The sequence below is a fragment of the Budorcas taxicolor genome, unplaced genomic scaffold (genome assembly GCF_023091745.1).
Source record: "Budorcas taxicolor isolate Tak-1 unplaced genomic scaffold, Takin1.1 scaffold315, whole genome shotgun sequence".
NCBI lineage: Eukaryota > Metazoa > Chordata > Mammalia > Artiodactyla > Bovidae > Budorcas > Budorcas taxicolor.
Window position 1 is genome coordinate 43,211 of NW_026292055.1, and position 26,600 is coordinate 69,810.

General features: G+C 48.2%; 2 protein-coding genes across 3 annotated transcripts in view; one reads left to right on the top strand and one right to left on the bottom strand.

Annotated features, from left to right (window-relative positions):
- Nucleotides 1-17,812, top strand: LOC128071273 (cell growth regulator with EF hand domain protein 1-like). The gene is made up of 6 exons (XM_052664165.1): nucleotides 1-72; nucleotides 12,330-12,420; nucleotides 13,461-13,526; nucleotides 13,604-13,674; nucleotides 13,814-13,938; nucleotides 14,425-17,812. The coding sequence occupies exons 2-6, from the start codon at nucleotides 12,341-12,343 to the stop codon at nucleotides 14,869-14,871; spliced, it is 789 nt and encodes a 262-aa protein (XP_052520125.1). The 5' UTR covers nucleotides 1-72; nucleotides 12,330-12,340; the 3' UTR covers nucleotides 14,872-17,812.
- LOC128071272 (ketohexokinase) overlaps nucleotides 16,716-26,600 on the bottom strand; it is a 12,905-nt gene continuing 3,020 nt past the window's right edge. The window contains exons 2-8 of one of the 2 annotated variants that reach the window (XM_052664162.1): nucleotides 25,582-25,698; nucleotides 21,806-21,940; nucleotides 19,583-19,655; nucleotides 18,595-18,741; nucleotides 17,372-17,460; nucleotides 17,075-17,232; nucleotides 16,716-16,998 (exon numbers count right to left, since the gene is read on the bottom strand). In XM_052664162.1, coding sequence (XP_052520122.1) covers nucleotides 16,913-16,998; nucleotides 17,075-17,232; nucleotides 17,372-17,460; nucleotides 18,595-18,741; nucleotides 19,583-19,655; nucleotides 21,806-21,940; nucleotides 25,582-25,698 — 805 coding nt within the window. In that variant the 3' untranslated portion in view covers nucleotides 16,716-16,912. The remainder of the gene's footprint in view (nucleotides 16,999-17,074; nucleotides 17,233-17,371; nucleotides 17,461-18,594; nucleotides 18,742-19,582; nucleotides 19,656-21,805; nucleotides 21,941-25,581; nucleotides 25,699-26,600) is intronic. The other variant, XM_052664163.1, reaches the window with a different exon arrangement.

Genomic DNA, 26,600 nt, shown 5'->3' on the forward strand with positions numbered 1-26,600 from the left:
GAGGCGCGGCGGCGGCGGCGGCGGCGGCGCACAGCCTCCAGCGACGACCCAGACGGACCGGCGCCGCCGCAGGTGGGTGCGAGCCCTGCCCGGTGGGTAGCCTGGGACCCCGCCGCGGGCAGCCTGGCGATGCTGCGCGCCGCGGGGCTGGACCGCGGGCGGGGGCGGCCTCCTGGCTCCGGGTCGGATGCTGAAGGCGCAGTGCCTCCGCATCCCTTGCGGCTCGGACGCAGCAGGAGCGCCGGCTCCCGCCTCTGGGCGCCTCTCCGAGGTTACCCCTGAGAGCAGGTAGAGGGAGGGCCTGAAAAGGGAGACCTGAGACCTGAGCTCCTTCGCGGTGATGGGGCGGGGTGGGGGGTGGGGAGGGTGAAGTTCATCATCCCCCCAAGGGCTTTTCCCTTCTGGTCTTATTCGTTGCTCTGACAATCCCGGGGGGAGGGGAGGCTGGCAGGAGTTTCATCCTCATTTGACAGAGGAGGAGAAGGAGGAACCGAGGGTTATCACCCTGTTGGCAATGGCAGGGGAGCCCAGCTCTCAGGTGTGGGACTTCTTGGTCTGTATAGCCACTGCCTCTTCTCTTGCGAGGGGGTCGGGTTGTGATAGAGTCACAGGCGGCTCTGGAGGGAGGAATTAAGGCAGAAGATTGAGCTCCAAATAACTTCTGACAGTATTAGCTGGAAATGGAATGGATGCCCTGTGAGGTGCCAGACTCTTGTCCTGGGAAGTCCAGTAGAGGCTGATGGCCATCGACAGGGGTGCTGTGCAAGTGGTCAAGCAATGAAAAGGCTCTCCTACATCCTAGAGTCTCTGAAATCCTCAGGGAGCAATACTCACTGCCAGTCACTCTACCTACGTTTTCCAGTGCATCTACCTGAGCCCCTTCCAGATAGATACCGTTATCCTCCTGCTTTTTTCAGTTTGCATATTTTAGGCCTCACTATGGGGCATGAGGGGCTTCCCAGGTGGTCAGTGGTAAAGAACCTGCCTGCCAATGCAGGAGAGGTAAGAGACCAGTTCCATCCCTGGGTGGGGAAGATCCGCTGGAGGAGGGCATGGCAACCCACTCCAGTATTCTTGCCTGGGAAATCCCGTGGACAGAGGACCCTGGCGGCTACAGTCCATAGAGTCAGGCAGAGTCGGACACAACTGAAGCGACTTAGCATGCACATGGGGCATGAGGGATATTAGTTTCCCAAAGAAGGATCAAATCTGAGTCCCCAGAAACCAAGCCCCCTGCACTGGGAGCAGAAGGTCTTACCCACTGGACTGCAAGAGAAGTCCCTATCCTCATTTTTTAGAGTGAAGGCCCCACAACACCTGCCAAGATCACACTGTTAGTACTATGACAGACTGGATTCGATCAGAGTTTCAACTCTAAGGCTAGGCTCTCCTCCTATGCACCGATGCAAAGGCTTGAAGAAATCAAATACTGGAGGGTCATTGTGAGTGTGTGTGTGTGTGTGCGTGTGATGTAAATAACTGTATTGGATTATATAACGACTCTAATAATTGTGGTGGCTTTTCTGTGGTCATTAGGGTAAATTGTGTTTCAGCACATTGTAGTTATAGAAAATGATTAGGAACATATTTATTTGACAGGCAGTTTTCAATAACTGCTTTATTTCTGTTGCTTACAAGGGCTTCCCTGGTAGCTCAAACGGTACAGAATCTGCCCACAATGCTGGAGACCCAGGTTTGATCCCAGAGTCGAGAAGATCCCCTGGAGAAGGACATGGCAAACAACTCTTCAATAAATAGTTAGAAATGTGAAAGGATGAAGAAATCACATTACACCAACCTCATTAAATGTTACTTGAGCTGCCTTAGCCTGGTGGTGCTGGTGGTTTAGTCACTCAGTCGTGTCCGACTCTTTGTGACCCCATGGACTGTAGCCCATCAGGCTCCTCTGTTTATGAGATTTCCCAGGCAGGATACTGGAGTGGGTTGCCATACCTTCAACAGGGAATCTTCCCAATGCAGGGATCGAACCTGGGTCTACCTGCATTACAAGTGTATTCTTTACCAACTGAGCCACCAGGGAAGCATGCCTTAGTCTGGCTTCCTTTAAATCACAGAGGTGAGTTATCTGGGCTAAAAATGTCACATTTGGAAGCATGACTTAGGAGAATATTACTGAGATGACACTGAAAGCCCATTTGCAGTTATTTGCTTCTGAAGTGAACTGCAACCAGAGTGTTAAGGTTGTCAGGAAGGCCCAGGATATTTCAGGTAAGGGATGAAACAGCTTGGGCAAAAGAACTGCAAGGTGAAAGTGAAAAGTATTTCCACATACTCCTGAACCCATCTGTTTGAAGCAAAATGTTAGGATGATGGAAAATTGGAAGATGAGTCTAAAAATGGTAACACAATATCTGATCAGAGAAGGCCTTGAATGTCCAGGTGAAGACTGAACTATAATAGAAATAGGGACCCACTGAAGGTTTTGGAACAGTGGAATTCCAGCAAAAGATTGCTCTGATGCGGGTGTTGTGGTAGTTTGGTCACTAATTCGAATCTGCCTCTTGCCACCCCATGGACTGTAGCCCACAGGCTCCTTTGTCCATGGAATATTCAAGCAAGAATACTGGAATGGGTTGCCATTTCCTTCTCCAGGGGATCTTCCCGACCCAGGGACGGAACCCGGGTCTCCTACATTGCAGGCAGATGCTTTACTGACTGAGTTACCAGGGAAGCTGATGTGGCTATGGAGGGTTCTTTAAAACGAGAAGCTATCAGAGACAGGGACAAGAATAAGAGACTCCTTGTGCAAGGAGTAATTCGTTATCCACTCTGTGAAGTAAGTATTATTATCTCCATTCTGAGGGATAATTAACCTACCTAAGGTCACAGGGACAGTCTGTGGTGCAGCTGGGATCTGAACCTAGGTCTGGCTGGTGCCATAGCCCTGTCCACTGCACATGCTGAATAGTTGCCTGCGTGTGACAAACACATAGGACCAAGAGGAGGAGAATAAGAGCAATTCGTGTAGGCAGGGTTCAGGACCAGGTCATCCTTTTCAGGGCCCACTATTAGAAAAGATTGAGAATTTCAAGACAGAGACAGCAGAGCCTTAGTCTAAGCCCAGGGCTCTTCTGAGAGCAGAGCCCTGTGTGACTGCCAAGAAGCCAATCTATCATTATTACAATTGACAAATCGCCTCAAAGCTTAGTGGCCGAAAACAATAGCACTGACTATGCCTGTGAGTGTACATTCTGGGCAGGACTGTGAAGACAAGCTCAGTTCCGCTCCGGCAGTGTTGGCTGGGATAGCTGGAAGGCTGTGGCTTGGAATCATCTGCAGTTTTGCTCTCTCACCTGCCTGGCCCTTGGGTGGGAAGTGAGCAGCTGGGAGCTGCAGGAATCACAACCAGGACCTGTCAAGCATCCCTCTCCTTATGTGCTTCCTCCACGTGGTCTTGACAGCACAGCAGACTTCTTCCACATTGGTTCAGGGTGTATCTGCATGTCAAGAGAGGGAGAGAGAGAGAGCCAGAACCAGGCACAAACCCTGTTGTCTTTTATGACTCAGACTTGGAGGTTACTTGGCATCATTTCCACTGTTCATTATAAGTGAGTTCCTAAGTCCGGATCATATACAAGGAAAGGCAAATTTGACTTCAGCTATTTCTCACAAGAAAGACTTGGTAGATATGTTTTTCTCTTTTTTTCCCCCTTTCCTTTTTTTTCTGTATTTTATTTTTATTGGGGTCTAATGGCTTTACAGTGTTGTGTTAGTTCCTGCCATACAATGAAGAGAATATGCTATGTGTTGTTTAGTTGCTAAGTTGTGACTGACAGTTTTGTGACCCCATGGACTATAGCCCGCCAGGCTCTACTGTCCGTGGGATTTTCCAGGCAAGAATACTGGAGTGGGTTGCCATTTCCTTCTCTAGGGGGTCTTCTCGACCCAGGGATCGAAACTGCTTCTCCTATGTTGTCAGGCAGGTTCTTTGCTGCAGTGCCATACATATACATGTATCCCCTCCCTCTTGAACCTCCCTTCTACCCCCTCATCCCACCTCTCTAGGTCATCACGGAACATCGAGCTGAGAGTTCCCTGTGCTGTGCAGCAGCCTCCCACTAGCTAGCTATGGTAGTGTATATATGCCAAGGCTACTCTTCCAACTCATCCCACCCTCCCCTTCCCTCACTGAGGGTAGACACGTCTTTCAAACGAGCGCCGTTGGCCTAATGAGTGACTGGATTAGGGGGATCTGATGGGTGCTTCTCCTTTATGCCTGAACGGCTCCCACCAGTCATTCTTTGTAGTTTCCAAATGTCCTCTTTCAAAAGGCAACTCCTAGTGGTGATAATGCATTAAGCCTGGATAATAGGTTTTGGCAGCTCTGGGGGATTTAAATTATTCCTGTGCCTGCTGTTGGCCCAGGTCCTGACAGTAAACAGATGGGGAGGAGAAAGCAATTTGAAGATATCCAGGTGGGGAGACCAGAATGGTAGGTATATGTGAAGCCCCTGCAGAGCAGTCCAGAAAAACTTCTGGGAGGAAAATGCCTTATTGTATAATATCACCAGGCGCTGCCTTTTACACATCCTGTCTTATCGAACCTTCACCACACCCTGAGAGATGCTCTCGTCATCCTCATGTTACAGATCAAGGTTCTAAAACACAGAAGTCACACAGTTGGTGAGTTGCAGAGTCTGCATTTGAACTTAGGCCAGCCTGAGATTAGGGCCCGTACCGTTAAACTTTGGGCTACATCCCCTATTCCTTAGCAATTCTGTGTTTCTGTTTTTCTCTTAAATTGTAGTTTTAAGGTTTGTATCTTTTCCTATTTACATAAATATGTTAAGTGTTACGGAGAAAAAAGAATGAGTAATTTTACCTAATATTATCATCTTACTTACAAGTTAGTGCCTACCATATAGTAGGTGCTCAATAAATATAAGAATTGAATAAAACTAGCCCTTATTCTATAAACTTATATTGACACTTGCCTTCCCTACGAAGGCTCACCTCCTTGGTCCTTGTCACCAAAGGTCTTGACTTGGGCTGCTGCTTCCCATGGCATCCTCGGCTGCATCCTATGCCTACTGTCATTCTCCTTCTGGCCTCTTCTGGCCAGCTGGCTCATTCAACCATTTTGTGCCCCTATTTCCACCTTAGAGCCTGGAGCCCTCAGCCTCCTGTCTTCAAACCCACAGCACACTGGGTACCAAGAACTGGGTGAGGCAGCCCTCCTGTCCACTCACCTAGACCCTCGCTAAGCCATTGCTTCCTAACCATAAACCCGCTGTGGGCAGAGCCTTTTCTCTAATCCTCACCCTCACATAATGCTGCAGTTCTTGGATTTTCACTCAGTCTCCATAGGGTTTCCATGGAGATTTCCATCTCAAAGCCCCCGCTGGGAGTGGTGGTGAACAGCACCATCCTGAAAACCCTAAAGCTTTGAACGCTGTTCCCTCCAGTCCTTCATCACTTGTCTTCTGAACTTGATTCATTGTCTCTTTCATAATACAGAAGTTCATACTTTAAATATACTCAAATATGTCCATTTTTTTCCTTTAAAACAAATTAGAAATATTTATCATTTTTAATGGCTCTGTCACATAGTATGATTTGCTTAGCCTGTCTAAATGTTACACATTCAGGTTGTTTACAGTTCTTTGACTACTATTAATAGCACAGCTATAAATATCTTTATAATTTCTTTTCTATTTGTGTTCTTCCTTATGTAATCCTCAGGATGATACTGTTGGATCAGAGTTTTATGGCAATTAATTGGCAGGTTGCTCTAGAAATAGTTCAGGTTTATAGCTTTAGTTTATAGTTTATAGCTCCTAAAACAATATAGGTTAATACTCACTAATTCAATTTCTTCAAGGGTTGTAGGACTTTTAGAATTTGCAAAAAAACAAAACAAAATTTGCTATTTCTTTTGATGTCTGTTTCGATGTTAAGTTTTTCTAGGAAAATGGCTATATCTGCTAAGTTTACAACTTTCTTCTATTTCTACAGTTATGTCTGCTTTTAATTCCTAATGTTGTTTATTTGTGCCTTTTCTCTTTGTTCTTAATGAAAATTGTTGGAGGTTTTCTAACTTATTACTCCTTTTGAAGAAACACAGTTGTTTAGCTTTGGACGATCCTCTGTAGAAGGAAATGGCAATCCACTCCAGTACTCTTGCCTGAAAAACCCCATGAACAGAAGAACCTGGTAGGCTACGTATAGTCCAGTCCATGGAGTTGCAAAGTCAAACATGACTGGAGTGACTTAGCACACACAGATAGACGCACACTCCTTTCTACTGTGTTTTAAAATTCTTGTATCTTTTGTTACTTCATTTCTTTTAATTTCTTTGGGTTTATTCTCTTTTACTAGCTTCTTGAGTTGGAAGCTTAATTCATTAGCTTTTAGCCTTTCTTCTAAGTTTTTAAGCCAATTCATTTCCCCTGTAATACTGTTTTAGCTATGTATCTTGCTTTGATGTAAATGTTTCCAATATTATTCAATTTTAAGTACTGAAAATTTTCCATTATGATATTTTTCTCTGATGTATATTTAAGTGTGCCTTTTACAGTTTTTATATAACTAAGATTTTTTTTTTTAAGCTATACTATGCAGCTTGTAGAATCTTTGTTCCCCAACCAGAGATTGAACCCAGACCCTCATCAGTGAAAGCCCAGAGTTCTAACCACTGGACTGCCAGAGAATTCCCTAAATGAGATTTTTTACATCACTTTTGTTACTGATTCCTAATGTAATTGCTTTTAATCTCATAACAGTATGAAACTGATTCTTTAATACTCATTGAGTCACATTCTTTGGCCTTCTGCTTTTCAGTTTTTATAAATAATCCACATGTGTTGAGAATATGCAGTTGCTAAGTGACTGGAGTTGGGTTCTCTATTTGTCCATTAGCTCAAGTTTAGTAAATGTTTTATCCAATCATCTGTCCACATTTTTACTAATTTTTAGTCTATTTAATCTTTCAGATACTGTTTGATATATGTTAAATTCTCCCCCATAATAGCAGATTAGATTTTTCTGACTGAGTTTATGCCAGCTTTTTTTCTAAAGACTTTGTTTTAGAGCAGTTCTAGGTTCGCAGCAAAACTGAGAAGTTTCCCATATAATTCCCTATACATGCACAGCCATGTCCATTATCACTGTGCCCCACCAGAATGGTACACGATGAATTGAGAACCTAAATTGACACAGCATAATCATCCAAAGTCCACAGTCAACCATAGGGTTCATCCTTGGTGTTGTACATTCTATGGGTTTGAACAAATTCCCTGGAGGAGGAAATGGCAACCCACTCCAGTATACTTGCTTGGGAAATCTCATGGACAGAGGAGCCTGGCAGGGTACAGTCCCTGGGGTCACAAAGAATTGGGCATGATTTAGCAACTAAATAACAATAGGTGTGTAGTGTTATGCCATTTATCCTTTTAGATGTTTTTAGGCTACTTGTTAGGTTTCTACAGGTTCAGAATTATACCTTCCTAGGGGATTAAATTTTCATGCATTTTATAATGACATGCTTTTATCTATAATAACGCTTTTCACCTTAAGGTCCATTTATTCTAATATTGATAAAGCTATGCTTGTTTTCTTTTCTCTAGTATTGCTTCATGTATCCTTTTCCCACCATTTTGCTTTCAACTTTTCTGTGTTAATCTCTTAATCTCTTGAAAATTGCATGTGATTTGTATGTTGTTTTATGTAATTTTGATAATCTCTATTTCTTAACTTATGAGTTTATACAATTTATGTTTATTATGATTACTGATATACTTGAATCTATTTTACTATCTTATTTTATGCTTTCTACCTGTCTTCCTTTTTAATCATTTAATTAATTTTTAGCTTCTCTTTTTTCTGTTTTCCTGCCTTCCTTTGGAATGATTTTTAAAAATTTCCATTGCTTTTTTTTCTGCTTGTTTGAGGTCAAACATTTCATTTCTATCTTTTAGTGGTTATTAGAAAATTTTTACATGCATAGTTAACAGTTGATCATTATGTCCACTCTCTTCCCAAACAACTGTCCTCACCTTATATCTTAATGTTGTCCAATAATGTAGCTCACACCATCTTTTTTTGCTCCATATAGTAATATAATTATCATTGTTTAACAATCTTTGTTAGATTTCCCCACATTCTGATTTTGTGTGTGTGTGTGTGTGTGTGTGTGTGTGTGTGTGGTTGCGCTGGGTCTATTTTTACGAGCAGGCTTTCTCTAGTTGTGCAAGCTAGGGCTACTCTTCACTGTAGTGCCCTGGCTTCCTGTTGTGATGGTTTCTCTTGTGGAACACAGGCTCTAGGCGCATGAGCTTCAGTAGTTGCTGCACGCTGGCTCAATAGTTATGGTTCACAGGCTTAGTTGCTCTGCTCCATGTGGAATCTTCCCAGGCCAGGGATTGAACTCGTGTCCCCTGCATTGGCAGTCGAATTCCTATCCACTCTACCACCAGAGAAGTTCCATTCTGATTTCTTCTTTTACCCTTTTTCCATGCATTCCAAATGTTCCTTCTGGGATCATTTTCCTTCTTCCTGAGTTATATCTCTTAGAATTTCCTTTAATAGAGAACTGTTGGTGGTAAATTCTCTAATTTGTTATCTAAAATTTGTCAAACATTTTTTGTTTAATCTCATTCTTAAAAGATAATTTTGCTGAGAATAAAAATCTAAAATGGCCATTTCCCCCACCCCTTTTTGACACATTGAAATATTATACTACTGTGTTCTGGCATCACTGTTGTTTTTTTTTAAATAATATTATATAAGCGTTATGTGTACTTTATATTTATACCTCTGTGTCCCCTACAGTGGGATTACCATCAAAAAATTTAGTTTCCATCCATCAATATACATTGTATCTCCCTTATCCACTTTACCCTCCCCCAGCCCCTCCTCTCTGGTAACCATTGTTCTCTTCTCTAGATCTATTTGTTTGTTTTGGTTTGATTTGTTCATTTATTTTATTTTTATTTTTTAAATAATTTTTCATATTCTGCATATGAGTAAAATCATATGGTATTTGTCTGCTCCATCTGACTTATTTCATTTGGTTTAGTACCCTCAAGGTCCATCCATGTTGCCACAAATGGCATTATTTCATCCTTTCTTATGGCTGAGTAGTATTCCATCATGTGTATGTGTGTGTGAGTATACACATGTAAATATATATATATATATACATGTATATATATCACATGTTTCTATATCTTGGTTATAGTAAATAATGTCATAGTAACATAGGGGTGCATTGTTCAGTCACTCAGTCACGTCCGGCATTTTGCAACCCCATGGACTATAGCACGCCAGGCTTCCCTGTCCTTCACCATCTCCCAGAGCTTGCTCAAGCTCATGTCCACTGAGTCAGTGATGGCATCACTGTTGCTGTTGTGAAATCAGCTGTCTGTCTAATTATGCTTCCTTTTAGGTGATTTGTCTTTTCTGTTTGAGTACTTTTGAGATTTTCTCTTTTTCTTGGTTTTCTGTTTTTTCAGAACAGCAATTCTAGATGTGTATTTCTGTTTATTTAATCTGCCTGGGATTGTTGGGCTTCCTGGATGGGAGTGTCAGTGTTTTGCAACATAGAATACTCTCAGCTACTATTTCTTCAAATTCTGTTTTTAATCCAATTTTCTCTATTATCTCCTCCATGCTGCTTTGTTTTATATTTTATATGTCTTTGACTCAATTAACTGTACTCTGGACTATTTATTTAGATCTATTCTCCAGTTCACTAATTCTTACATCACCTGTCTAATTTATTTAATTCACTCATTGCATTTAAAAAAGAACCAATCTTTTCTTTGTATAAATTACATTTTGAGAGGATAGCTATTTGAATCCCAACTATATGTAAGGAATCTCCTGTTAGTCTCTTCACATTCAATGGGCCCAAGCATTCTTTATCTCTGGTCTTTGCTACTGCATGAAGCATTCAGCTGATAATTTAAGTTCAGTTGGCTTGGTTTGGCAGATACCCTAGGCAAAAGTTGACTTCAAGCACAGTTTTCCCCTAGGGATTACTGTTTCCACTGTGGCTTTATGCTCTGGGTATTTCTTACTTTCTTGCCAACTAAATGCATTTAAAAATATACTTTCTATTTTTATCTAGCTTTGTGGTTACTTTCATTGGAACGTTTATTCTCATACTCCCAGACATGGAAGCCTGGATATTTTTCTAGTCCATCCTTTCATTGAGGTGTGTTCCCTGTGGCAGGACCTCTAAAGGTCCCCAAGCAGTACAGAGAGCTCAGTTCTGTCTCCCTTGGATGGGTCCAAGACCTATCTTCTCTCCTGGCTACAATAACTAAAGCCCAAGGATCTACGTTGCCAGCCAAAGTTCATGAACATTCTTATTTTTTTTTAACCTATATATTTACTTATTTTTGGTTACGTTGGGCCTTGGCTGCAGCATGAAGGAACTTCTGTTGTGCTTGGTCTCAGTAGTTGAGGCATATGAGCTTAGTTGCCCCGCAGCATGTGGGGTCTTAGTTCTTGGACCAGGGATTAAAACCACGTCCTCTGCATTGGAAGATGGATTCTTTTACTGGATCACCAGGGGAGTCCCCATGAACAGCGTTAAGGCAGCTGTGCATCTCCTTGGCCACACCAACAAACCATGTAGACTTACTGTATCTTTTCAGGCCAACTTATGCATAGAAAAATGGGGACAGTTTCTATGACTCTCAGTAGCTTCACCTACTTGTGGTCTTCCATGCTCAAGACAGCTCTATTTGTGTAATAGCTACACAATCACCCACCTGTTGGTCAGATGCTCACCAGCTCTAGGAAGATGTCTTAGGAAGATGATATCTTCCTTTGCAGTGGTCCTGAACCTTGTCAGGGTCATGGAACTCCTTGAGAATCGGCTGAAAGCTATGCTCCTTTCTCCAGGAAAATTCAATGCCAGCCAGAGTATAGGGCACTATTTCAGAGGGTTCCTAATTGTCTGCTGTAGACCATCAAGGACCTGTTGATTTGTCTTCCTAGAGATGAGTTTGAGGTTTCAGGCCTCAGCTCTGGAGGGCTTCTGCTTCCTCAGAAACTCCCATGATATGTACACAATCCTGGGACTAATGAGAAAGCTTCTTGCTCTGTGCTTTGGTTGATCCCCTATTTGACCATTTTTATTTAATCAGTTGATTGTGCTGCCAATGGACCTACACAATGTAGGCCTAAAAGAACATTTTTGTTTTTGTTTTTTTCCTTTCTACTGAGATCTGGTTTCCCCAACTGCATTTAGTAAACAGCAGTTCTTGGGACCACTGTTATATTGACCCTGATTTGTTGTGTTTTCAAGCCCTACCTGAGTGTTGACCTATTTCAAAGAGTCTTGAGTTTCTTTTGATTTGTTCTTTAGTGAGTTTTTAATAAATGCAAACAATTTATTTCCCTCCCTATTTAAGGCTTTTTGTGACTCTCTGCATTTCGTTTTTAAAAAATATTTATTTAATTGGCTACACCAGGTCTTCGTTGCGGCATGTGGGATCTTTTAGTTTCAGGATGCAAACTCTTAGTTGTGGCTTGATGGGATCTAGTTCCCCACCAGGGATTGAACCTAGGCCCCCTGCATTGGGAGGGTAGAGTCTTAGCCACGGGACCACCAGGGAAGTCCCACTCTTGGCATGTCTAGTTTGGCCTTTTTCTTAACCTCTCTGAACTACTGGAGAAGGAAATGGCAACCCACTCCAGTGTTCTTGCCTGGAGAATCCCAGGGATGGCGGAGCCTGGTGGGCTGCCGTCTATGGGGTCACACGGAGTCGGACACGACTGAAGCGACTCTGTAAAATAATTGGACTGAACTAAATCAGACATGCTTAAAACTGCACTTCTCTGAGCACTTCCCCAGCCACCCATTAATGTTACCTGTGAAATAGGGATCATTAGCATATCGTTTCTGTTTTATTTGGGTATCTTCCTCAAGGCTTTGTGCATTAATACTCTGCAGGGGTATGCGGGCTGGAGTGGGGGATGATTATAGGAGCGGCAGTGAGGGCTAGCAGCTGTGACAAAAGTTGCTATAGCAGCTCCTGACAGCTCTCTGACATCATGAGTCTGGAGTGACTTGGGCACGCACTTCTCTGGGGGGAACAGGAGTGGGGTGCAGGGAGAGGCTCCTGTCTGCAGCTTGGCTTCTCCCAACACAGGTCTGCAGTATGCCCTCTATGTGCTGGATCTGAAATAAGATTTACTGGGGATGGCTGACGTCCTGTGTGGCTCCTCCCTGTGCAGGAGTCCTGTCCCCTAGATGGCAGGTAGAGGCAGAGGGAGGCGTTGCTGTCTAATCCATCCATCCCCGCTATGTGGCAGACCCCTTCCCTCTGCTTCCCTATTCCTGTTCCTACTTCCAGTTATAGGAAGGATGTTACCTGTGATGATGAGAACGTTACTGCTGCTGCTCCTGCCCCTGAGTCAGGCTGCTCCCAAGGATGGCACCATGAGGTAATGGCATTCAGAGGGCAGAGCCATGGGCCGGGAGCAGGGGGGAGTCTCAGAGAGTGTAGTGTGGGCCCCTCTGGAATCTGGGAGAGTGGGTATATGCTCCTTGACTTCTGTGTCATCCCCACCACCTCAACCACTGCATTGTGCTTGTCGGAGTATCCTCTCCAAAGTGGGCATCAACACCTGTTTTCTGGATTCACTTGGAACTGGGAGCTCGTTTCCAATGAGGTGTGAGGTTATGTGCTTGGGAAGGGGCTGCCCTTATCAGGAGCTTCTTACAGTGGAAGCTCCAAAGAAATAGAGATCCTTAGTATATCATTTCTGTTTTATTCGAGTATCTTCTTCGAGGTTTTGTGTATTAATACTATGCAGGGGGTATGCGGGCTGGGGTCAGGGGATGGATACATGAGCAGCGGCGAGGGCTGGCAGCAGTGACAAAAGTTCCTGTAACAGCTCCTGACAGTTCTCTGACATCACACGTCTGGAGTGACTTGGGCAAACAGGGATCCCCGTCCAGAACTAAGAGAAAATCTTGAGCGTTATAAAAACCCTTGAGCAGATTGAAACTCTAAGACCAACGTCTACGCCTCAACGTGGGGGGTGAAAAGAGTCCATTTTGTGTTATGGAGCACATTGGGTCTATATAAAACTGGGCAGTACCAGGGCTCAGCTAGAGACCTGTCCCTTAGCAACCAACATCACAGGAAAAGAGTTGCCACAATCCACATCGTCCTGCCGCCCACTGTGCTGGTTCCTTGGAGCACTACCTTGTGTCTACTGGGTGTGGCCTCCTCTAGCCACCACCTAACCAGATATTTTATTTGGATTTTCACTTAACCTCTAAGGTAGAAATCTGCAAAGGCAGAATCTGGGGAGTAAGGTCGTGCTCCTGAGGTTCCCCCCAAGGCTTTTGGGGACCCGGAGAAGCAGCTCCTTTTGGGCCTGGGAGGTGATCTCTATCAGGAGCTTGGGAGACAAGACTATGAGGCTGGGCCCTTGGGGAGGCTCTTTGCAAGGCCAGTCCTTCCCTCCCTCTCCAGGTTGGACCCTGAAGCACAGCATCTGCCTCTGCCCAACCCCTTCGAGCCAGGCCAGGAGCAACTTCGGTGAGTAGGCTGGGGTGAGGCCAGGCCTGGGGCTGCAGACTGGTGTCTAGTGGGCTGATTTTCCACTTTTTTGCCAGACTTTTACAGAGCTACCTAAAGGGACTAGAGAGGATGGAAGAGGAGCCAGAGAACATGAGCCGAGAGCAGGGTAAGAGGCTGGGCTGATGGGGCCAGTGGACGGGAGGCTCAGGGCAACCAGAGCTGGGACTGACGTCGGGCCATCCCGTGACTCCTGCCTGATCCAGCTGTCCCCTGATGCCTCTTCTGATCCAGCTTCTCTTCCTTAGTTCTCCTCTACCTCTTTGCTCTCCACGACTACGACCAGAGTGGACAGCTGGATGGCCTGGAGCTGCTGTCCATGTTGACAGCCGCTCTGGCCCCTGGAGCTTCTGACTCTCCCACCACCAACCCGGTAAGCCCTTCTTCTTCTCCATGAAGAAGACCCAGCTCCTTGGGGTTTTGGGGTTTATTTTAATTTTATTTATTTTTGGCTTTACTGGGTCTTCATTGCTGCAGGCAAGCTTTCTCTAGTTGTGGCAAGTCAGGCTGCTCTCCAGTTGTGGTCTTTGGGTTTCTCATTGCGGTGGCTTCTCTTGTCGCAGAGCACTGCCTAGGGTGCACAGGCTTCAGTAGTTGTGGTGTGTGGGCTTAGTTACCCCCAGGCATGTGGAATCTTCCTGGACCAGGGCTTGAACCCATGTCCCCTTCATTGGCAGGGGGATTCTTAACCACTGAGCCACCAGGGAAGTCTGCTTTTGTTTTTCTCATCATGACTTTTTTTTTTATAGTGAATCCCCTGTAAAAAGAGGGCTCAGAGCCTGCATAGAAGGGATGTAGGTCGTATGGGGAGGGTCAGGGTTCCTGGGGGCATCTCCAGTCACTACAGACTCTTCCACAGGTGATCCTGGTAGTGGACAAGGTGCTGGAGACTCAGGACCTGAATGGGGATGGGCTTATGACCCCTGCAGAGCTTGTCAACTTCCCTGGAGAGGCTCCAAGGCACACAGAGCCCAGAGAGCCTCCGGAGCCACAAGATGTTGGGATGCAGCCTCTGTTGGCTAAAAGCCCACTGAGACAAGACGCATATGAAGCTCTGAGTCCTGGAGAAGCAGCTGGAGGACAGGCAGAGACCAGAATGGAGTTCTTGGAGCCTGTACAGGAGGCTGGGGGACAGGCTGATGCTGTAAGAGAAGCCCCAGGCCCTGGAGGGCAGGTTGGGGGACAGGTAGAGACTGGGGACGCTGGAGGGAGAGCAGAAGAACTTCTAGGAGAAACACTGGGGTCTAAGAACGCCCCAAATGAGCTTGAGATTCATGCTATTCAACTGGAGAATAGTGAGATGTAAACCTTGAGGGTACAGGTTTGCACCACTAGAAGTCTCAGTGTTGGAACATAAGCTCTAAGGGTAGGGTGTGTATATTAGGATGACTACCACCTCTGTGCCCCCTCCTTGGCCCCAGTAGGTGGTAGGTCTTTCTGTGCAGTTCAGTTCAGTCTGTGCAGTTCAGGGAGACCCTAAGTTGAAGGGCAGCTTTAGGGACCAGATGACCAATAAAGAACTGAATGAACCCATCCCCCTGGGCCATCGATCCTCTGGCCCAGCATGCCCTGGCCTCAGACTGCAGGGGTCAGGGACCAGACAGGCCTCTTGGGAGGGCAGGAATTCAGTTTACCCAGTGTTCCCAGACGAGACACAGAAGAGTTCAGCACTAGGCCACAGCCAGCTGCAGACAACTGGGGAAGGGAGCCCAGCCTCTCCCCAGGGCCCAACCACCAACACACCCTCCTGTATTCAGGGCAGGTCTGCTCCATCACCCTGTATCTGCTCCCCACCCCTGAAAATATTAATAATAACTGCCATTTACAGAGTGCCTAGTGCACACCGGGCATCGTGCTGGGCATTTTATAGATGGTGATTTCATCCTCACCATAATTATATGACCAGATGGAATGATCTCTATTTGACAGATAAGGAAATTGGGGAAGATGGAATTCAGTAACATACCCAAGGTGAAAGTGAAAATCACTCAGTCGTGTCCTACTCCTTGCAACCCCATACAGTCCATGCAATTCTCCAGGCCGGAATACTGGAGTGGGTAGCCTTTCCCTTCTCCAGAGGATCTTCCCAACCCAGGGATTGAACCCAGGTCTCCTGCATTGTGGGCGGATTCTTTACCAGCTGATCCAAAAGGGAAGCCCAAGAATACTGGAGTGGGTAGCCTATCCCTTTTCCAGGGGATCTTCCCAACCCAGGGATTGAACCCAGGTCTCCCGCATTGCGGGCGGATTCTTTACCAGCTGAGCCAAAAGGGAAGCCCAAGAATATTGGAGTGGGTAGCCTATCCCTTTTCCAGGGGATCTTCCCAACCCAGGAATTGAACCGGGGTCTCCTGCGTTGCAGGCAGATTCTTTACCAACTGAGCTATCAGGGAAACCCATACCTAAGGTGACGTAGGTAATTAGTGGCTGATTTGAATTCAGGTCTGTCTGACTCTAAAACCCATACCTTTGATCACATTCTATGGCCTCACCCTGCTGCCCCAACTCCCACATGGGCATTTGCTGATTCCCACATGCCTTCAGTCTGGGTCTCTCCCAGGGAAGGCACCACTGTATCCTGGGTCACATTTGTGGCCGAGGCACCGTCTTGACTCCAAGGAAACTTCCAGAGTGGGGCTTCGGGGCAGTTACTGGGGAGATATTTTTGAATTGCAGAGGCTCCACCAAACCACAGAGTAGGCTCCCTGCCTGCTGGCCTGTCAGGTTGGCTCAGCCACGTGGACGTGCCTGTGGCCACTGGAGTCTTGTGACAGCACCAGCACCCAGAGGAGCTTGTCTCATGGCTTGTGGTTATTGGGAAGGCTCCCTGGGGTGCAAGGGGTTAAGTCTCCCCTCCCACTAGGAAGGCTCCAAGTCAGGCCCTCTATCCTTGCCTCCTGGGCACTGACACCCGTACTGGTAGCTGCTCTTCACCAGGAAGACCTGGGCCTCCAGCAAGGGCACAGCTCATGGCAAGCCTGGGTCGCTTCCTGATGCTCTGGTCTCTGCAGGCCCTCCTCTGGGCCTGGACAAGAGGTGAATTTGGGGAAATAGAGAAAAAGAGGGTGAAGGATTGTTGGATCAAAACCTCTGGAATCCCCAGCCAGAGCAGCTCAGTCATTGAAAACCCACAGACTGCCAGGAGGAAGCTGGCTCTGGGAAGATTTATTTGCTCTGCGACTCTGCCAAGTGAGATGCCAGGTCACAGGTGGAGCCCTCCCACAGCCCAGATCGGCCCAGGGAGAAGGGCAGCCCGATGCCAGGCTGGCCGCAGAGGAGAAGGCAACAGGAGCCAGTGACGCCAGCCTGGGGCAGGGTGTGAGCCGGTGCCCACTGCCACAGGGCACTCATACGATGCCATCAAAACCCTGCAGACCGCACTTCTTGCCAGCCACCTGGCAGCCGAACCTCAGAGCCTCCTGCATGCTCTTCCCTAGAGAGAGGGACGAGTGGCCAGGTCAGCCGGGTCTTCCGGGCCCCAGCCCTGTGCCTCCTGCTGGGGTACTCACCCTGGGACAGGCTGAAGATGACCGCCGCGTTGAAGGTGTCTCCGGCCCCCAGAGTGTCCACCACGTGGGGCGGTGGGAAAGCGTCGGAGTGGAGCAGCCGTCCATCAGGGCCCAGCGCGTCGGCGCCCTCCTCCGCCCAGGCACACACCAGCGTGGCCCTGCGACACCCTCCACTCAGGGAGCTGTTAGCCCAGCCCTGGCCCCAGCCTTGTCCCCCTCCCAGGGCAGACCCTGGATGCCAGGCTCCCTCACCCCTCACACCCACACCGGGGCGCGGCCTGGCTTCTGCGAGCTCACCCCTTCCTCACGCGGCTATACAGGCCCCTCAGGGCCTCCTCTGCTGACCGGAACCCGAAGTGCTTGGCCACATCTTTGCTGACAAACACCTGTGGGCAGTGGAAGACAGGCTGATGGTCATCTGAGCTCTAGCCCCAGCTGTCCCATACCAGCAGCTGCCTGATATTGATATTATAACGCTGCTCCTCCAACATGGCCGCCTAAGCCCTCAGGTAGCGTCCCGCTGTACCTCACGAAAGGTTTTCTCACTCGCTCAAGATATGCTGGAAAGCAGCCATGTAAGCTGTGACACAAAAGTCCCAGCCTATTTGTTCTAAGATCAACGAATCTCCTCACAATTGAAAACCCAGGGTGGGTCTTGAGCGCCATCTTGGGGTGCAGTTTACCATAAGCGGGTTAAATCACGGCTCTGAGGAGGGTTTTGGTTTTGTTTGGCTTTCCTCCTACAACTGTGCCCTCTAAGTCTGATTTTTTCATCTTTAAAACAAAGGGGGGGGGGGTTTCTAGAGCTTTCTTAACACCAGCTACACATTAGAATCACCAAGGAGTTTTATTTAAAAATACTTCAGGCTCCACCTCTATCAACCAAATTGAAAAAAAAAAACAAAAAAGAAGGTGGAGTTAAGGCATCCACATTTTTTAATGTGCAGCCAAGGGCCCAACCTGCTTTCCTATGGTGCTAGGATTATCACCCAGATTCCATTTATGTTCCAAGTTTACATGGGCAAGTCCTCTTCCCACCCTCCCTCAGCCCCTAGTGGCTCCCACCCCATAGTTGGAAGGCATTGTGCTGTTCTACCCGCTGGAGCATCTTCACCTGCTCTGATGCGCTCTGGCCCTGGAGCAGAGCAGGGCAGGGCAGGGCAGGAAGCTCAGAACCAGCCGGGCTCATTCTTCCCTTCTAAAGGAAAAGACAGGAGGCCCATTGAGGAGAGGCTGGCCCTGTGGCTGGCTGTCCTGGCCTTGTACATTCCATCTGGAGATACCCATGAGCCCCCTGGGGTTGAGAAATTCTACTTCTTGGCTACTGTGGAGGGCTGTGCAAGAGCCCAAAGCAGGGAGTCTGTCTCTTTGCTTTGCCCTCACCTGCCAACATCACCATGTGTGAAAGGCAGGATAAGGGAATATTCAGACTCCATTTAAGAACCAAAGTAAGCTGGATGTGGCTGGGAGCTGGGGGGAGTGTGTGGGGTTGGGGGGTGGGTGCTGCAGGGGACGCTTACCACATCTCCATAACCAAACAGCTGGTACAGCTCCTCACGCGGCTTCTCCACCTCCACAGACACCTGGATCTTGCTCTCTGGAGGCTGCCTGGCATTGTGCTGTTCTATCCGCTGGAGCATCTTCACCTGCTCTGATGCATTCCGGCCCTGGAGCAGAGCAGGGCAGGGCAGGCAGCTCAGGACCAGGCAGGCTCATTCTTCCCTTCCTGCTGGAACTATGGGTGATGGGGGGAGAGGAGCCAGGGCTGCTGAGCTGGAACTCATCCTAAGTCTCAGAATTCCAATGCTGTTATGGACCTTGGAGACCTTATCAACCAGCCCTCCCACTTCACAGATGAGAAGACTAAAGAATAAAAGAGACTTTCCTGGGACTTCCCTGGCAGTCTAGTGGTTAAGACTTAGCACCCCCAATGCAAAGGGCATGGGTTCAATCCCTAGTCAAGGAACTAAGGTCCCATATGCTACACAGTGTGACCAAAAAAAGAGAGACTTTCCTAAGGACTACAATAAATTAAATGACAAAGCTAGGACTAGAACTCAGGACTTCTCAAGATCTCCTTCCATCTAGACTCTAAATGTTCTCTTGGAATGAAGACTCTAGTTTCCTTTATTTGGGAGCTGGGTTGGGGCCTCTCATTCCTGCCTTCCCCAGAGTTAACAGATCAGGTCTCCCACAGGCTGGCTCCTGCCAGAGGCTGAATCTGGAGGGGGTGGGGCAGCCTGTAACAGAAAGCATCGGACTTTGCCTAGAGCCAGCCTCCTGCTTCTGGTGCCTATATCCTGCTGTGTGATCTTGAGTACATTACTGAATCTTTCTGGGCCTCAGTTGCCCACCTGAAAACATAAATGAGGACAGAGAGGGGATGGGTTGGGCAGTGCTGGGCTCATTTATCGCTAAGGAACTCCATGGTTCGAAAACCAAGGAGGCAGAACGTGCGGAGGGGCTGGAAGGTTGAGGCCCTCAAAACACAGGTAGGGCAGGTCTTGCCTCAATGTGGATCCACTTGAACCGGGTCAGCTCAACCTTCTCAAAGTCTTTAGCGGACACATCTGGCAGGTTCCTGAGTCACAGAACAGAGAAGGCACAAGGTGAGGTCAGCCAGAGCCAAGATCTCTAACTCGTTGCTAGGGCCCCTATGCCTGGCACTACCTGCAGCATGGCAGGAAGCTGGATCTATAGCACATGCTTCCGAGGTTCAGCCCTGGAACAGACCCTGTTCCAGGCTAAACTTGAGACCACTCCTTACCCCACTGAGCTCCGTCCAGATGGGGGACTGGAGGTAGTTTCCTAGGGTGCCCCTTCCTGTGTTTGAGGCTGTGATATTATCTACAGGCAAATTCATCCACCGCATGTGTCAAGTAAGGGGCCAATCTACATGCTTTGGAGACCACATCTCCCCAAATGCTCTAAGAGCACCAGGGACTACAATTCCCAGAATTCCTCTTGCCAGCAGCCCACACAGCTCCCAGCATGCAGTGTCCTGGGAAACTACAAAGGCGACCGCCATTCTTCCTAAAGCTCAGGTCTGGTTCTACTCACTTCTGGCTGCCCCAGCAGTGTCAGCACCACTGTCCTGAGTTTGGCAGCTCCATGTTATGATCCTGAGATCAAGGTTGGTGATTGAGGATGAATTGATTTTTGGCTGACTTAGGTGTGGAAACCTGGGAAGGGTCTGCCTTGATCTTCCTTAGCCAGAGACCTACACACAGCCAGTGGCCTCCCCTCCCTGTTCTGCACTGAATCCTCCCTGGATTTAACTAGCTGCCTAACTGTGTCCCTTCTGAGGTGCTTCCCCATTGGTAAACGGGGCTGACCCTTAGCTTAACAGGCCTGCTGCGGCTGGAGATAATGTGTGTGGATATGCCTGGACCGAGGCCAGTAGGCAATAGACAGTTCTCCTTGGAGCTTCTCTCCCTCCCTTCCTGTGAATACCCATATTGTGTCCCTGATCAAAGTTGCTACAGAGTGTTGCTCAATGGGCAGATGACCAAGCATTGCCCAATGGGAAGATTGCCTCTAGGCTGTATGCCTACCCACTCATTCGTTGGGACACAAAGAGCCCAGGGCCACTGGTTACAAATCTTGTCCTAGAATGACTGCCCCTCCCCCAGGCCCAGTGGTTATGCTGGGCAGTAGGGTCAGCCGGAACCCCAGGGCAGTTTGGCTTGGGCCATCTCAGCCCTAACAGAGTACCTGGCACACACACACTAGGCTCTCAGGAAACTAAACCTCTGAGATTTTTCAGGAGGGAATCTGGGAGAGAGAAGTCTCTCCCTGGCAGCCTGGGACCCTAAAATGACCCCCCCCCCCCCCCCCGCCGCCGCCACCAGGTTAGCAAATCATCAGATGGCCCTTATCTGCTGACCCAATGTCCCTCTTCCTTCTTTCAGCAATGGCTGTGGATGGTATGTGGCATTTGGTCTAGCCTCATTATGCTGGACTCTTGGGAGTGGCTCATCTTTTTTGAACACCCAAACCCCAGCTCCTGATGCCATGCTGCAGGCTGGCAACCCTGGAAACTCCAGTGTGCCCCCTTCAGGGATCAAGATGGTTTGAATCACATCTCCCATGCCCTCAGAACGACTTACCCACCCCCACACCCAGGCTTCTGATTGGCTAATTATGGAGGAATCACATCATAAATTACATTTTGTACAGGTCTGCCTGCCTCTTCTTGGAGTTGACCAAGGCTAAGTCACCAGGCAGAGCAAAGCTCACCCCTTCCCACCTCACTTGTCCCCTAATTGAAACAATTCCAAAATCACTGAACAGTATGGCATAGGAACAATTTCTGGTACAAAGAGAGAGGCCACGAAAGTCAGGCAAATGGGATGCCTGTGTGGCAAGTGAGGAGGCTGATTGGTGGGCTATGGCGGGCCAGGCCAGGGGGCCTTACGTGTCGTAGAGTACAATGGTACGGGAGCCATTGGAGATGTTGACGATGCAACAAGAGCACGGGGTCTCCCCTCTGCTCTGCCAGGCCACCTGAGACACATCCACGCCCCGCTGCCTGAAGTCAGCCACCAGGAAGCTTGGTGGGGGAGCCCGAGCCAAGGGAAGGGCAAGGAGACACAGATTAGAGACTCCAAGTGGCCCAGGCCTTCCAGGCCTTCCAGTGGGGAGCACACAGGCCTTGGAGAGGAGGTCCTGCTCTGGGGGCTGAGTGATGGTGGCGGCAGCAGCTGGCAGGGTGCAAACAGGTGTACAAACCTGTAGGCATGTAGGATGGTGCGGCTACCGCTGGCCTCGCTGATGATGACTGTGGAGATGGGGACGGAGCCCGTGGTCTGAAAGACCATGTAGCGGAGGTCCACAGAATAGCGGCGGAAGTCGTCCAGGACAAAACTGCCAGGGCGGAGTAACCAGGGAGGTGCAGTTCGGCGGGGATTTGGGGATTAGAGGGTAGGTGGCAGGGCCATCGGGGACCCTGGGGTGCAAGTGGAGAGGCTAGGAAGGGACTGGGGTTTGTCACAGGCTTGGGGGGGCAGGAGAGGTGGGAGAGCATGGCTAGAGCTCAGGGAGGAAAACCCTCATGGACATTCTTTTAGGTCCTGACTGACCCTAGCCTTCGGTCTGATTCAAGCAGGAAAGATTTCGCTAGATGGGGTGGATTTTGGGACTGAGGATATGTACACTGTTCGAACCAAGAAGGTGAGGGGACTGTGGCCTGCACCATGCAAGACAAGGCAGTATTAATAATTACAAGGTGATACTTTGTCCCCCGGAATTCCAATTCAGCTATTTCAAATCCTAAAAGATGATGATGTGAAAGTGCTGCACTCAATATGCCAGGAAATCTGGAAAACTCAGCAGTGGCCACAGGACTGGAAAAAGGTCAGTTTTCATTCCAACACCAAAGAAAGGCAATACCAAAGAATGTTCAAACTACCGCACGATTGCACTCATCTCACACAGTAGCAAAGTAATGCTCAAAATTCTCTAAGCCAGGCTTCAACAGTATGTGAACCGTGAACTTCCAAATGTTTAAGCTGAATTTAGAAAAGGCAGAGGAACCAGAGGTCAAATTGCCAACATCCGCTGGATCATAGAAAAAGCAAAAGAGTTCCAGAAAAACATCTACTTCTGCTTTATTGACTATGCCAAAGCCTTTGACTGTGTGGATCACAACAAACTGTGGAAAATTTTGAAAGAGATGGGAATACCAGACCACCTGACCTGCCTCCTGAGAAATCTGTTTGCAGGTCAGGAAGCAACAGTTAGAACTGGACATGGAACAACAGACTGGTTCCAAATAGAAAAAGGAGTACGTCAAGGCTGTATATTGTCACTCTGGTTATTTAACTGATATGCAGAGTACATCATGCAAAATGCTGGGCTGAATGAAGGACAAGCTGGAATCAAGATTGCCAGAAGAAATATCAATAACCTCAGATACACAGATGACACAACACTTATGGCAGAAAGTGAAGAACTAAAGAGCGTCTTGATGAAAGTGAAAGAGGAGGAGAGTGAAAAAATTGGCTTAAAACTCAACATTCAGAAAACTAAGATCATGGCATCCAGTCCCATCACTTAATGGCAAATAGATGGGAAACAATGGAAATAGTGAGAGACTTTATTTTTGGGGGATCCAAAATCACTGCAGATGGTGACTGCAGCCATGCAATTAAAAGACACTTCCTCCTTGGAAGAAAAGCTATGACCAACCTAGACAGTGTATTAAAAAGCAGAGACGTTACTTTATCGATAAAGGACTGTCTAGTCAAAGCTATGGTTTTTCCAGTAGTCATGTATGGATGTGAGAGTTGGACTATAAAGAAAGCTGAGTGCCGAAGAATGGATGCTTTTGAACTGTGGTGTTAGAGAAGACTCTTGCAAGTCCCTTGGACTGCAAGGAGATCCAAAGGAAATCAGTCCTGAATATTCACTGGAAGGACTGATGCTGAAGCTAAAACTCCAATACTTTGGCCATGTGATGTGAAGAACCAACTCATTTGAAAAGACCCTGATGCTGGGAAAGATCAAAGGTGGGAGCAGAAGGGGATGACAGAGGATGAGATGGTTGGATGGCATCACCGACACAATGGACATGAGCCTGAGTAGGCTCCGGGGGTTGGTGATGGACAAGGAGGCCTGGCGTGCTTCAGTCCATGGGTCACAAAGAGTCAGACATGACTGAGCAACTGAACTGAACTTTGTCCCCCGGTTCCCTCTGCCTGCCCATCCCCCGGTACTCCTCTCTTGGAAGTCCTTCCTGTCCTCATGTGATTCCTCTCATTCCACACCTGCCTTCATGATGCCCAGCCAGGAGGTGGTGCTGCCTTGGTGGGGGCCAGGGGCCCCGCTCACTGCCCTCGCCTTCCACAGCATGGTGAGCCCACCCAGTGCCTAAAGCCCCTCAGTATGGGTCCAGAACTCCTGCTCAGAATCCCCTCTGGTCAGAATGAGTTGTGGGGGCAGTCCCTCAGGAAGACTGCCCCAGCAAAACAAGGAGACCACCCCGCCCCTCCCAGCTCTTCGGAAATGCAGAGTGCTGTCACCAGGAGCTGGCAACTACACCCAGTAGTGCAGCCACCATCCTGGCCTTTCTCACTATGACTGGACCCCACTTTCAACAACACCAAAGCTGGACAATACAGATTGGTATAAAGGTACCATATCAGGGCATCATTCTTTGTCTTACACCTTAAGGATCCTTTAAACAGCAGCTTTCCCAGGTGGCTTAGATACTAAAGAATTTGCCTGCAATGCAGGAGACCCAGGTTCGATCCCTGGATGGGGAAGATCTCCTGGAGAAGGGCATGGCAACTCACTCCAGTATTCTTGTCTGGAGAGTCCCATGGACAGAGAAGCCTGGGGGACTACCATCTGTGGGGCTGCAGAGTTGAACGTGACTGAGTGACTGACAGTTTTCTACTGCATGGATGGAAAACAGGATTTGGTTTGCCACATACCTTTTAGTCCCCACAGTGCCAGGCACACGGGAGGTGCTTACACAGTGTTTGCTGAGCATGTGGGGAGAATTTGGAATGGCACACTTATCAGCATGACTGCTACTCAAAGTTGGGCCCGCCACCCAGAGCAAGAGGCCCGATCTCGCTCTAGCTGGGAGGAAAGGCAGCTGCTGAAGAGGGTTGGCAAGTGAGCGGCTGTTGGCTCTGGGTCCCTCTGTCCCACCCCAGAGGGCAGGCTCTAGCCCCATTATTTTCTCCATGCCAGTTCCTAGGGAAAGGAACCTGGCTGCAACTTGGGGCTGGGCTCTAACAGCGTTCAAAGGGCTGTGCTTTCCAGGCCAACAACCTGGCAGCCTGCCCCTGTGCCCACAGTAGGCAAAGTGTGGGCCTCACCTCCTGATAAGTGCTTGCTGAGTTGGCAGTGCCAGGGGTCAAAGAGCTCTTGGGTCCCTGCAGCAGCCAACACAGAGCAAGTGCATGGGCCACTATGGGTGGCAGCCTTCTGGCCAATGGAAGCATGGGTCTGGGCCCAGTTTTAGCACGTGGCATCGGGGTGTCCTTGGGCAGGGAGCTCTTGATGCTTCAGTGAACATCAGGGACACAAACACTGGCCCTGCCCCCTCAGTTAAGAAAGAAACTGTGGGCCTGGACCCTGGGACCACGGATGCAGGACATCCTGGAGGGAGGGTGGGTACAGCATGTCCCTAACCACCTTCTGCCACAAGCACAGGCAGGACAAGTGACGTGAGAAGGGCAAAGTCACATCCACTGCAGAGAGTCTGTTGGAAGCAAGGAAGGAGAAGGTGGGAAGCTGAAGCAGGCTCCAGGGAGTGGTCAAGGAAACAGGCTGTGAAAACGAAACCTTGACAAGAGCAACATTAATGACTGAGCAGCAGATAAGCCACACCAGGGAGAGTCTGGGATGCTGATCTTCCACTCCCCTCCGCCCCACCACCCATTTCTGGAGGTCACAAACCATTTCTCAGAGACTGTCCAAGGCTGTCCAAAACTGGCCAAGGCTTCCTTCTCCCCCCACCCTGAGGGCCACCCTTCCCTGCTCCCACCACTCACTCGGCAACGTGGCCCGGGGCCAGCGAGCCCATGAAGGCACAGGGGGCTCCAAGCAGGGAGAGGACAGTGCAGGAGTTGGATGCATTGCCTCCACGTTGCCATCTCTGGGACAAGCACCTGCAAAACACAAGGAGGGTCCCTGCAGCTCCAGCAGACTGAGCCCTCGGTAAGGCCCCCAGAATGAAAAAGCCAGGAGGGCCCCCTCAGAAAGCGTCCAGGCCAGCCTTAGGCTCAGCAAAGGGAAGAGGCCCAGGTGAGGACCAGGTCCATTCCCCAGCCCAGGCTAAATTCAAGCTCACAGTGATTAATATCTGTCTCCCACTATTCTTTTGACATCAGGAAAGCACTCCCTCGGTGTCATCACAGTTTGAGGGTTCCACTGACTCTAGGTTACCTCCTCCTCTTTAACAGTGACCCATTTCCCCACCTTCCCCCTCCTCCCATCAAGCCTCCTCCTTGAGAGCTGCCTCTTCCCAAAGGTGGCAAATCTACTGCTGCTCCTGCCTTAGGAGAGCCCATTTCAGTAATAATTTAGACTAAAATGATTAAGACAAGAAGCAAACCTGGACACTGTATGATCATTTAAGAAGGTGGGGTGGGGGAGTTGCATGGTAACTTCTACTTGTCAAAAGTTAAAAAGATTGTTGAGTGAAGACAAATGTTTCTCCATCTTTGTTTTTCTTTTTTTTCAGCTTTATTGTGATGTAATTGATGTATAACATTTTGTACATTTAAGGTGAAGAGAGGGATGATTTGATATATGTATATACTGTGAAATGATTACTAGAATAAGGTTAGTTAACACATCCATTCCAGCACATAGTTGCCTTTTATTTTCCTTTGTTTTTCTCCATCTTTACTGAAAATATAACAAAAGGAAACGAAGTCAGGATACACCTGATGGGCTATCATCATCAACAAAAATGATAACTCATGCATATACAGTCAAAGCACTGGAATGATTTTTCATTTGTGTTCCAATAATACTGTGAGGTAAACAGTGCAGGCTGTTATTTATA

Excerpts from the sequence above, each read along its gene's own strand:
- LOC128071273 (XM_052664165.1), top strand. The coding sequence starts at position 12,341 with ATGTTACCTGTGATGATGAGAACGTTACTGCTGCTGCTCCTGCCCCTG. Across the intron at positions 12,421-13,460 it reads CCCAAGGATGGCACCATGAG|GTTGGACCCTGAAGCACAGC; the intron begins GTAATGGCATTC and ends CTCCCTCTCCAG. Across the intron at positions 13,527-13,603 it reads CCAGGCCAGGAGCAACTTCG|ACTTTTACAGAGCTACCTAA; the intron begins GTGAGTAGGCTG and ends CTTTTTTGCCAG.